Source organism: Cyprinodon tularosa, unplaced genomic scaffold (genome assembly GCF_016077235.1).
Source record: "Cyprinodon tularosa strain WSP-4 unplaced genomic scaffold, ASM1607723v1 ctg131, whole genome shotgun sequence".
In the NCBI taxonomy this organism is placed as follows: Eukaryota; Metazoa; Chordata; class Actinopteri; order Cyprinodontiformes; family Cyprinodontidae; genus Cyprinodon; species Cyprinodon tularosa.
Window position 1 is genome coordinate 719,194 of NW_024038126.1, and position 12,226 is coordinate 731,419.

Below are 12,226 nucleotides of genomic sequence, written 5' to 3' on the forward strand. Positions count from 1 at the left end.
TGTCATTTTGCACATCTCTGATGTTGCTGCTATTTTCAAATATCCATTACTGTAAAATCCATAGCTGGATCTTGGTTATTTATTCTCCAGATGCAGTTTTACATTGTTAAAACACTTTACAGTAGTGTTTTACCTTTTAACTCCTCACTATTATGTTATCCTTATACATTTTTCTAAGATGTGACCATTTTTTTTTTTTGCTGTAAACACCAGAATGTCCCCATTGTGGGACAACAAATGGATTTTCTATTCTATTCTAAATATAAAGACAGATATTGAAATTGTTCATTTTTTCCTATCTAAATCCTGAACTATACTCTGCCCAATTCAGTCTCATCTTTGGTAAACCTCAAATTACTATACCAATGGAAAGCTTTATCTAAAAGTAGCTGCATTTAATTTCAATTTAACTTATAAGAATGCCCTTATCATAGGACAACCCCGAATACAGTTAACTTAAAACAGCAATTTGAAATCTGGTTTGATTATATGCAACTGTGGTCTGCCATAAGCCATGCATCACTGATTTTAATATACTATTCATTTGTACTAGTCCCTTACTAGGAATGTTATTGCTTCCTAGTGATTTTTTTTTCCATTTAGAAAACCCAATGTAATCAGGTTGATCAAATTAGGTTCAATAGGATTTATTGCAGTTTAACTACATTTCCCATACACACACACACACACATATATATATAAATATAAAATGTTTGGCACATGATTTGCCTCGTGCACCTTCATCGTATGTAAATGTTTTACCACTAGGAGGCAGCAGTTTACAGTTTTTTTTAAGAGTCAGTTCAATTATGGCTAAAATGATTTCTTTAACAGTAACCCCAAAGTCAGCCATATTTTCAGTTTTTTCCTTTTCTGAAGAGATAAACTTTACAAATTCATACTTCCTGTAGTAATACTTAAATGACAACTATACACCCAATTAACAGCATTTACATTTTAATAGCCAAATGTACAAAAACCATTCAAGATGGACATGCATGTAAAAAATTTTTTTACTTTCAAAATCTCATGTGAAACCAGCACAAGATTTATGCATTTAATATCAAAAAACACCTCCAAGTCAAGTGGGGAAGAAAAAGCTTAATATGATTTTTTTTTTTTTTTTTTTTTGCAGAAAAAAGAACATTTGTCAAAAGACTGGTCCAATTGTGTGCTTTTTCTCATTTTTGAATGAATGTGTTAAACCTTGAGCTGAAAATGTAAGACTGGTATTCAAAGCAATACTTATTTAATTAGGATTTATTTCAAAGCCAATTTGGACTTATTTCCGAGTTTATGAATGCTGCATCAAAGATTTGTCACGGTACACAACAAAAAATAAAATAAAAAACAAAAAATTAAGGATGAGAAGCACACAAAAAAATATAAAATGACAAACTAAAAAGATCACTTCAGATGGAGAATAAGTGGTTGATGAGGAAGTGCTTCAAAAAGTTGAAGTGGGTAAAGGTGTCGAGTTCTTTTTAACATGCAACCTGAAATATTTCATAGTTTACCCCTTAGATCTTCCACACAATAAAAAAAAAAAAAAAGAAAAGAATGTGTACAATGATTTTTATTCTCATTTCATTTTTTTGCATGTTTGAATATCTTAACTGCAACCATCTTCCGACTGTTCCACAGAAAAGGATTATGGGTCTTCAATGTCCAAGAAATCTTTTCGGGGGGGCGCACTGCCACGGTACCAAGCACAAGAGTCGTCGCTCCTCTTGATGCAAGCATAGTGTTTGGCCTGCTCCCCATTTACAGTCTTCTCAATCACCCAGTCTGTCCAAAGGCACTCCGCCGGGCTGCTGATCATGCAGGGGATGGAGGTGCAGCGGGTGATCTAAAGGTTATAGAAAAGATCGAGGTAAGGAAATGGTAAATGGCTGTACTTTATAGCCCTCAACCTTTTTTTGACTTGTGTTCCCCTTTGAGCATTTTTATCTTCCGCTCAGACAAAAGTACTGATGATTGTCCAAAAGTGGAAAGTACAATAACAGATTATGTAACAAAAACCATTTTAACCTGAGTATTTAATTGTTAGGCATTTCATTCTTTCCATTCCAAAAGAAAAAAAAAACAAAACAAAAAAAAACAGAAATATGTAGCCTGGAAGTTAGTAAGATACAAAATAAAATATAAAACTGTATTTATAAAACTGGAGCTCTTCCGAGTAACTCCCTTATAATCACATTTAAACTTGATGAATTGGGAAGAAAATATAAAACAAAAATTATAGTCAGAATGACCTAATTAGTTTTACTTTTTTTCTCCCATCTAGAAACCTGAGCTACTTTGATAAGCTCCCATAGCTCAGTGTGAAAAACAGCTGATATCAGGCTGCTCTCAACATCCAGGATGTTCCTTTGCCTCGTTTTGGTGAACTCAAACATATAAGAAAATTTTTTGTTTTTGGTTGATAAAAGCTTGTTTACATTTTCAATTGGGTTCTAACAAAGCAGACAGATCCCAGCCCTATTTTATTTTACTCCCTAAGAAATAAAATATTTTCATGTACCCCTTGCAATGCACTTATAGACCATTAGGGTTATGCATACCCCCAGGTGGGAATCACTGCATTAGAGTTTAGAAACATCTTTTGTACCGTGCAAGCACAGCCAGTTTCATAGCGCTGAATCAGGCTCTTCTTCTGGATGGCGCTCAGGGTCTCCCACTGCTCGATGAAGTCACACAAGGTGATGTGCATTGTTCCATCCACCTCCAGTTTACCTGAAATTTATTGAAAAAAAAAAACATACTATATGGAGTAGGAAAAGCAATTTGATTCTATTAAAAGGGATATAAAGATGTATTTTTAACAGTTTTTAAATTCTTACAATACATAATTGTGAAGAAAATGGATTATTACCTGTGATAAGGTACTCCTTCTTTCCATTAGTGTCTAGAGTCACTCCACACACCGCTGAGGATGGAGCAGTGTAGATGGCATCAATATCTTGAGTGGGACCTTTGAACATCTGAAGATTTCAAAGAAATAATATATAAGATTAATGATGATTATTTGCAGTCATTAAAGAACAAAAATAAGGGCCCCCCTCCCCCATACCTTGATCTGTTTGACTTCATATCTGATCCTTTTGATGGGATTTCCATAAACATCATTGCCGCTGTCAATCTCCTGCATTCCAACAACTTTCGCCCTGATAACTACACAGAAACACAGTGGTCCAGATTCATGGATCTCATTCAAAACAAGAAAACCTTCACAGCATCCCTGTACAACCACACATCATCATAGGAATTTGGCAGCAAAAGAATCATGCTGTAGGGATTTTTTTTTATTTTATTTGTGAATCTGGACAGTTAATGGGAAGATTGATTAATTAAATGTGAAATTTGTGAGGTCTCAAGTCAAAAAAACACAAACATTCAAATGTTATTTGCAAAACCCTTTATATCTGAGAGCTCACATTTGCCAACTGCATAAAAGAGAGGCACACAAGAGTTTCCTCAGCTCCAGTCAGTTTGGGCTTTATATTTTCTAAGTTCTTAAGCCTAGGTAGGAAGAAGCCAGTCAGCAGTATTTAAAAAGCTAAACTATGTCAGCTGGCCTTTCTGTCTGAATAGAGGTGCTGACATGCAAATTAAGCACATATTTTTTGCATGTTGCTTCAACTTTTCCTTCATAAGCTCCGAAAAAAGCACCTCAAAGTCACATGGCAAAATAAGGCACAGACTGGAACCTAATACCTCTGGATTACCTGCATAATGCATAAAGTATTACTGTAAATTCCTAACACCACCACAAAAGGAAAAGGCTTACAGTTTACATTTTTAAGAGGGGGAAACCAGTGACAGAGTTAATGCTAACCAGATGTTCTCGCTCAAATTCCAGTTTGGTCTTTGCTTTCTCAAGGTGGCAGCTGCAGATATATATTTTTTGGATCAAAACCTGGTTTCCACTTTACCAAATAAGATCAAATATTCACTCTTTCAGGATATAAGCCTATTCCAACTTAACTTTTTTCTTTTTCTTTTTTAAATCAGCCGCTTCCCTCAACAAACATTGAGAACTTCACAGTATAGAAACTGCTCCAGAAATTGTAATCTTTTAAATCCTTTTGCCATTAAAGCTGCAGTATGACCTTATCCTACCTTAAGAATTAAGTGGCCTGGAACTGAGAAAAACTAAATTTTTTCCACATATCTAATTAGAATAAAAATAACGTTTTGATTAAAAGAAATGTATGAATGCAGAAACCAACATGTTACCTTACATGTGCATCAAGGCAACATCTTTAGGCCTCTCTTGCTTTCAATATATTAGTTATCTCTATGAAGTATAGCGTCACCTCCCGTAAATTAAATCAAATGGTTATCAGTTTGAGGTGGTAAAAAAATATTACTCGTCAACCACCAAATAGAACAAAGCAAATGGGAGCAAAATATTTCATGAATATAACATGAGTTTGGCTCATGCCACTAACCCGCTAATTAGCCTGTATTAAAGGTTCCCAACAGTCTGCCTGCATAGTGTTTAAGATCTAGTAAATACAATATTTGATTGAAAGTACTAACTGACAGGCATGCAGAAGTTAGACAACAAGACTTTTAGATTTTAGATGATCCTTTCTTGAGCAAAATTATGGATAATATACAGATCTATACACTATTATTGTTAAAATGTAGAAAAAGTAATAATATTGGTATTATGTGTCTATAGCCCAGTCGTAAATAAAAATAAAAGATTACAATTTGAGAAACAGAAAAACCAACCTTAAACAGAGGGGAGGGGGGGACTCAGGTTTCAGCTTTCAAAAACCTACAAAGCAGCAATTGAGTTAATCCGTTCCCGCTATCATCGCAGCCGCAGCCCCAGTACAGGAGAGAGGAGGACCTCGCCTATTCAGCCAGGCCAACAATCCCCTTTAACGACCCCCTTTTCAGACACTGTGACAGGTATGGGGCATTGCAGGCTAACAAAAGAAGCCAAACGATGGGGTGGACCCGTTAATCTGTTCCAATTTGCACGTTTTTTTTAAACAAAAACAAGACTTTGTTGACCTAAACATAGAACTCAATGCTATTCCTTGCATTTTGAATTGAAAAAGCTTCCTAGATGGGAAGGGAATCCAGTTAAACTATCCAGCGGATAGTTTAGGCAGTAGTTTATTCTGAACTGCATTAAATTAAAAAAAGCCTGATCACGTGTTTAAGACAGAAACCTTAGAGGAGAGAAAAAAATGTTCTGTTCAAATTTGGAAGCTTTGTATATTACTTAATAGTACAACGGAGCTTCGGGTTGTAAAGTCAACATGTTACAAAGGGCATCCCCTCGTAAGACCTTCTGTTATGTGCCAGTCTGTCTTTCAACATGAAAATTGTCATTAAAATATTCCATGTTTATAGTGGAAATAAGCCGTTTAAGGGATCGCTTTAAGAAAAGGTGGCTCACCATTTACCTACTTGAACCCATGATGAGAGACTACAGAATTTGCAGGGGCAGAGAATCATCTTTTGCACATATGTGATGAATAAAAACAGACCACTGCTGGTTATGTTGGACAGATGCAAGGTGCAAAAGAAAACAAAAAGAATAAATAATGCTAAGGGGAATAAATCCAGATCAAACTACCTGTGGGCTGAAACTGAATTATTATTCTGTCAACCAATGTCAATAATCATTCAGTTTCCCATGCCACTATTTTGGGCACCCAAGGGGTGGGTGGGGATAGTTTGGGAGGAAACCCACACAGACATGGAAAGAACATGCATTCTTAAATAAACTCCACTCTGGTTCCTGAGTGACAATGCAAACCATCACACCACTATTCTAAATAAAAAACATCAAAATCTTCATTTCATGACTCCTATTACACGTGATTTTATTTTTTTTGCTCGAGTCAATTTGGTTTCCTTTCCTGGTATACAATTTATACAAAGCTCTACTTGGCTGTGATGATTACCACAAGAGGCTGACAAAGCCTCTTAGATAGCCACGAAGCTCACAAACGGAACTGGAGGAAGGGTTGAATTTTCCAGCTAGTCAAACAACAATGAGTGGACTAAAACAAAACGTGAGGAAAACAAAAAACACCCCACCATGCATGTCATGTAATTGCATCTACTTTCCTCAGAGAAGCCACATAGGATGGACAAACACTAAGACTCAGAACGATCATCTCTTCAGGTTTTTTGGATCATTGTGTGAAAATAAAAGTTTTAATGTACCCGTTTTTCTTTGTTTTTTTAAAATGACACCTAAGACACTGATTTTCTGTTAAGTCCTGAGGGGCATTTCATAAAGCTTGGTCAGATGTGTATGTTCAATTCTGACTGAAATTAGGCACATGTTTAGATTACTGGCTTGAAATATAAGAACGCTTCGCTTGCTTGGGGGATGGCAGGCCATTTCTGAGAATCCAAAATTTCCTGATTTTCTAGATTTCAGCAACTTTCACGCAGATATGAGTCAGGGAAGATGAATCCATGAAGAACCAGGATGCTGTGTTACTCCAGATCTGCCAAGGTTCTTTTCAGAAAGCAAAAAAGAGAAAATATTCAGCATGCGTAGCTTATTCCTTGTCACCATTTAATGGCATCATGCATTTAAAGGGGAACGCCGTTTTTTTTTTTTTTTTTTTTTTACATTTGGCCCCATGATTTTACGTTATTACATCATGTTCTACTCACCCATATGAGTCTTGTGTCAGTTGAAGCCGTTCTTAAGATATTCTGTTATATATCCAAGTAACGTCTTCCTATGAGCGATCGACTTGAAGGCACAAAGTAAACAGTTCATAATTTATCATTTATGGTATGCCAGCATTCATAACATGTAGGCCAGGCATCCCCAAAGTCGGTCCTCGAGGCCCGCTCTCCTGCAGGTTTTAGAGGTTTCCCTGCTCCAGCACAGCTGATTTTCATTGATAGCTGATTAACAGGCTTTTGCTGAACTGCAATCATCAGAATCAGCTGTGCTAAAGCAGAGAAACCTCTAAAACCTGCAGGACAGCGGCCCTCGAGGACAGACTTTGGGGATGCCTGATGTAGGCGAATCACTGTCCTCCAGACATCCGCGGTTATATTTTTTTTATATTTATATCTTTTAAAAAACGAAGCAGCACGTGAATGACATCATACGCGTGCCCCCGGCTACCGTTCATTCTTCCTGTCCACTGAACTGCTGCTAGTTTTACTCACCTGCCTGGAAGATGTCTAGTGCTACTACCACAGATGATCTCGCTCTCGAAATGGAAATGAACGATTCAGATTACCTAGCTGAACGAATAGAAGGAGTAGAGCGTAGCCCCCTCTGCCACGGATTTCCTGTCCTTCCGCTTTGCTTTTTAAACATAAATAAAAGAAAATAAAACCACGAATGTCTGGGGGACAGTGATTCACCTACATGTTATGAATGCTGGCGTACCATAAATGATAAATTATGAACAGTTTAGTTTGTGACTTCGAGTCAATTGCTCATAGGAAGACGTTACTTGGATATAACCTAACGGAATATCTTCGGAACGGCTCCAACTGACACAAGACTCATATGGGTGAGTAGAACATGAGGTAATAACGTAAAATTAAGGGCCAAATGTGAAAAAAGCCAAATGATTGTGCTGTAAGTGAAAGGGTTCTGGCTTGGCTGGCTCTAAATCTGGTCCCGATCTGGTCAAGGTCACTTGGTAGATTGCCACCCAGCTTTATGACCAACTACCAAACTAAGGCAGTTTAATGAAACACCCCATGGCCTCCATCAGACTAAAAGCTTTTATTCCAAAGCCCTTCTGTGTTAGCAGGGGACATGCTATGTTATTGGGAACTTTTAAAAGTCTGAAAAAGTTTCAGCAAAGGAATCTTACACGTCTTATTTTTTAATCGATTTTTAGATTAATATACTGTATATTCTGTACTATAAGGCATTCTGGATTATGAGCTGCATTGCCAATGAATGGTTCATTCACATCAGATTATAAGAGCGTGTCATTTCCTTGCCACCGATAATCCGGTACCATTGATTCATTAATGATACATTTCCTCACATAAGCTCTATTTCTATGTTTCTATGACAGATAGCCTTAAGTTTGAAGTCCAAGACGCGAGATTGTCTTTTAACAGGTGCAAATTTTGGGGTCCTACTTTTTACTCCACCAACCTTCTGACTACCGTAGCCGTCATGCTATGGTTCTATAGTTTACCAAAGTTATACTAAAAATGTTAACAGAGTGCCATGTATCTTAAGGTAAACAAATAGCTTGGGTTCAGCAAGCACAACCAGTATTCATCCATGTATAAAGGCAAGCTGGATTATCAGGCACACTAGTTTTCTGAGAAAATTGATTAAACCTTACAGTGCAGAAAACATTATCAAAGTGACTCTCCTTTCTTCACAGTTTGACTCAGTCTGCGATATACCGTATTGCATAAAATTATTTAGCAAGTTAAGAACAGTTCTTCTTTTAAGGGCTTAAACGATTCACTTTCTTTATGCAAAAGGTAGAAAAGATGAGATATATCCAAATGTGAATAAAGAAGTGCACATTGAGGACACTGTATGGTCAGGGAGCATTTTCCTTCCTCAGGCAAAAAGTGAGGGAGTGGGTTTTTGTTTATTGGCATCAGGTAACGTGTGGAAGCCCCCACAGAAGATAAACAGGCATCAGGCCTTAACGGAACCACACATTTAGTTTGCTGTATTTGACAAATAACACATTCCAACAGCAAACTGGTAATAAAGCCTCCAACATGGAGCCTTGGCTTTATAGAGTTTTACTTTTTTAATCAATCTCACCACTTTCTACATGGAAAAAGCTTACACTAAACTAATGATGAACTCTTCCTCCGAAAAATGAAGCAAATATTCAGTTCTCCATTGTATGAAATCTTCCATTAGGGGAAATATGAAACCAGAAGTTGAGCAATCGGTGTTACATAATGTTGTACAAAACACCAGACACTCAGACCTTCCCTACATCTTAGTAAGTTAAGGTTTAATATGAAATTAATGAATGAATTACTATACAATAACATTCATGCTGTTAGAATTGGTGGTGGTGGTGGAGGGGGGGGCAAAAAACAAGTTTTGCCAGAGAGGTGCATAAATCCCCGCCCCCCCCAACAGACTCATTAGTTAGTAGTACATTTGTCAGGGTCTATCCATGGTGCTGAAGACTCAGTGTCTGTGTCAGTCATGTCAGAACTTGATCAATTATGTATCATTCAGGAGGTTCAGGGGAATTTCAGCACCTTGGTTTAGTCAGAGCCTAAACACTGTCTGGGTCAATGGAGAGAAACAAAAAAGGTGAGTGTCAGACACCAATACTTAGAAAGAATAGCTGGAGTCTGTATATGACCAGGTCTATGTCCCTCTCCACAAACTTTGCAAGACTGTTGAAGTTTTGTCAGAAACCTCTGGATCTTAGAGCACCTTCCAATCTTTGGCTCAACCTAAATACACAAGAACACTTAAGCCTTGATGAGAGTGCGTCCACAGTCGCCGCAATAGGTGCTAATAACAATAGGGCTGGCAGTTAGGAAGGAACTAGCCGGATGCTTCCTAGCACCAATGCAGTTTGCATAGGGGCCATCCTGACGTCCCCAGCTACTGATACTGGCTATACCGTTGCCCACAGTCTTTAACATGACAGATGCTATTTTCCATTCCTCAATATATTCCGAGTTTTAACACAGCTTTAGCCATTTGCTAGATTCATCTAACTTTTGTTTATTTGTAGTTCTGGGAGGCTGTAGTTCCAATTTGACCAGTGCCATTCATCTGCATACCCACAGTGCAATGATGTTCCTAAGGCTGAAGGCTAGAGGCCTTTATCTATCCTGGATGGAGTTCTTACTGTTCAACCAAACACCAGTGAAGGGATAGGAGCAACAAGAGGAATTTGGATCAAGCCAATGCCATGTGCCCTACATGGCTTAAAAAACCCCAGACGATTCTGATAACTTTCTTTCAAAGCTGTACTTCGTTAGGCGACTCTTCTAAAGCCCAGATTTGTGGAGGAAAATGTTCAAGGGTGGATACTTTATCTGCAACCCAAGCAGATTTAAAGCAGGCCCATTCTATAATTCAAGGTCAGTGATATAAATGTTTGAACATTTTTTTGTTTTTTCAATCTACTTTAAAATAAATATAACCGGCTGTAGTCATTTATAGCATCCAGCTATTCTTCAAACCAGATTTGTGCTGTTCAGAAAGAAAAGGAGGGGGTGGAGGGCTCACTAAAAGTCAACAGGTAGCTTAGTTTAGACCTGTAATTAGAGATGTTGGGTTTTCCCACAGTAAACTTTATCCAGTATGGGCAAAACATCAATTTTACTCACACTGTGAAACATTCACAAAATGATGCAGGCATTTGAATGAACAACATCATTCTCTTCTCACATTCTAACTTATTCACAAATTTAATGTGGGAAAATCTAGGCCAGAATCTAAGGGAAGAGTGGATGAATTCATGCGATCAACCCATCTGACCTAAATGGGGGGAAAAAAAGGAAGAGGGAAGAAAAACAAAACCAGCATTTAGTTGGCTTTAAATTCTTTAGGGAAAAATACAAAAACAAAACAAAACGGGGTTTCCCCAAACTTCAGAGCAGAGGAATGCCATGGCTGAGGAAAAAAAAAAAAAGTCTGTGTTCCCTTCAGTATAAATGCCACACACTCAATCGGGTACAGAGTAAGCAGAGGGTGGGAGGAAAAATGTTCAGTAAACACTAATTCATCTGGCAACACAAGCTGGTCCCTGATAGCTCAAGGTATTTCTTAAAGGCAGCAGTGTTTTGTTAACCCCTTATAGGGCTAGTTACTGTGTTTGATCACTTGCAAGCCCTTTGGTGAGGTCTAGAAGCACAAGATCTATATCCAGCCATTCAGCAACGATGCTGCTACATGGCTGGACATCTTATTTTGGCATTTGACTAATTAGATCAGCCCCTGAATGATACATTACCTGCTGTAAAATAAGTTGAAAGTCAAAAAAAGGTAAAAAGCTATTGAAAAGTTAAAAAGTAAAGTTAATAAGGCCTAGTTAACAATTATATTTAGGTTTATAAACTAAAACATGTAAATGCCAGTATCAGCATTAATGCCTCTAAGGTTATGTTGTACAATAAAATGTGTTTTTCTTTCATTTTCAGGGTGTTTTTCATGAATTTCTTATAGAATTCCTTAGTCATTTTTCTTAATATAATCGGGCAAGTTGGTATATTAATTTTTGCCATCAAACTATCCATATTTTTTGAATGTTACAATTGTAATAAGGTCTTTTCCTGGATTCCAATAACACTATTGGCCTGAAATTTTGTTCTTCAAAAGATTTCACTGAGTGCCCTCTAAAGGGTTAAAGGCAAAAATGTTTGGGAAAAAGAAAACAAACCATAAAAGGATGACATCTTTAAATTGTGCCAAATATCCATTTGAAATAGACCAGTGGTAAATATTAAAAGAGGTAAACAATTCATATGACACATATTCAGACGGTTTGAGTTTATAAATCAACCTATAAGATTCAGAAACATAAACAGATGATTAGAGGACAAAATAGGGAGGGACATAGAGAGAAAGAAAACTTCATCCTCTGACTTTTTAAAATAGAACAGACCCTCTTTAACTCCTCTAACAATTTGTAAACAGTTTTATAAAATAAACTACCTTAAAAATGAACTTACCAACGTCTGAGTTGCAGAAAGCTTGTTGGGGATGCGCAGGGGAGCAGCTGCAGGCTTCTGCCATTTCTTCAACGCGCCACAGAAACAGGAGCGCCAGAGCGACTAAACAGCTGTTCATGGTGCAGCTCATCTTTATAAAAAACTTATGACTGATTGGGTTTAGAAGGAGGAATTTGCGCGCTAGAGTACAAATTATAGCCTAACAGTTATCATCGGATTAAAATAAAATAAAACAAATAGTGCAGCTGTCAAGGCAGGAGACGATCAGGGGGCTGGTGCTGGGTGATTCCAGTTGCAAGGCAGACGACCCTCAATCCCTGCCTGTTTCCACCAGAGGCGAGTTTTATGTGCAGACATCAGGCTCCGCCTCCTTCGCAGGGCGGTGAGCTGAGAGGTCACAAGCTCCCAGACTTTCACATGTGAGGACAAACTCCGTCAGCTCCGATATGACACACGTGTGTTGCATCAAGGGGACCGGGAAATTAGTCATGCAGCGGGTAATCTTTTTTTTTTATAAGAAACGAAAAAGACTTCTTAAATCTATGTTTTTATACTTAACCTGTGCTTCTAGATCCCT

At 37.6% G+C, this 12,226-nt stretch overlaps 1 protein-coding gene across 1 annotated transcript; it reads right to left on the reverse strand.

Moving 5' to 3' along the window:
* Positions 1-940: 940 nt before the first annotated feature.
* timp2b (TIMP metallopeptidase inhibitor 2b) lies at positions 941-11,979 on the reverse strand. Its single transcript, XM_038277438.1, has 5 exons — positions 11,650-11,979; positions 3,074-3,174; positions 2,876-2,984; positions 2,612-2,736; positions 941-1,849 (listed from the first exon to the last, which is right to left on the reverse strand). The coding sequence occupies exons 1-5, from the start codon at positions 11,777-11,779 to the stop codon at positions 1,652-1,654; spliced, it is 663 nt and encodes a 220-aa protein (XP_038133366.1). The 5' UTR covers positions 11,780-11,979; the 3' UTR covers positions 941-1,651.
* Positions 11,980-12,226: the final 247 nt, after the last annotated feature.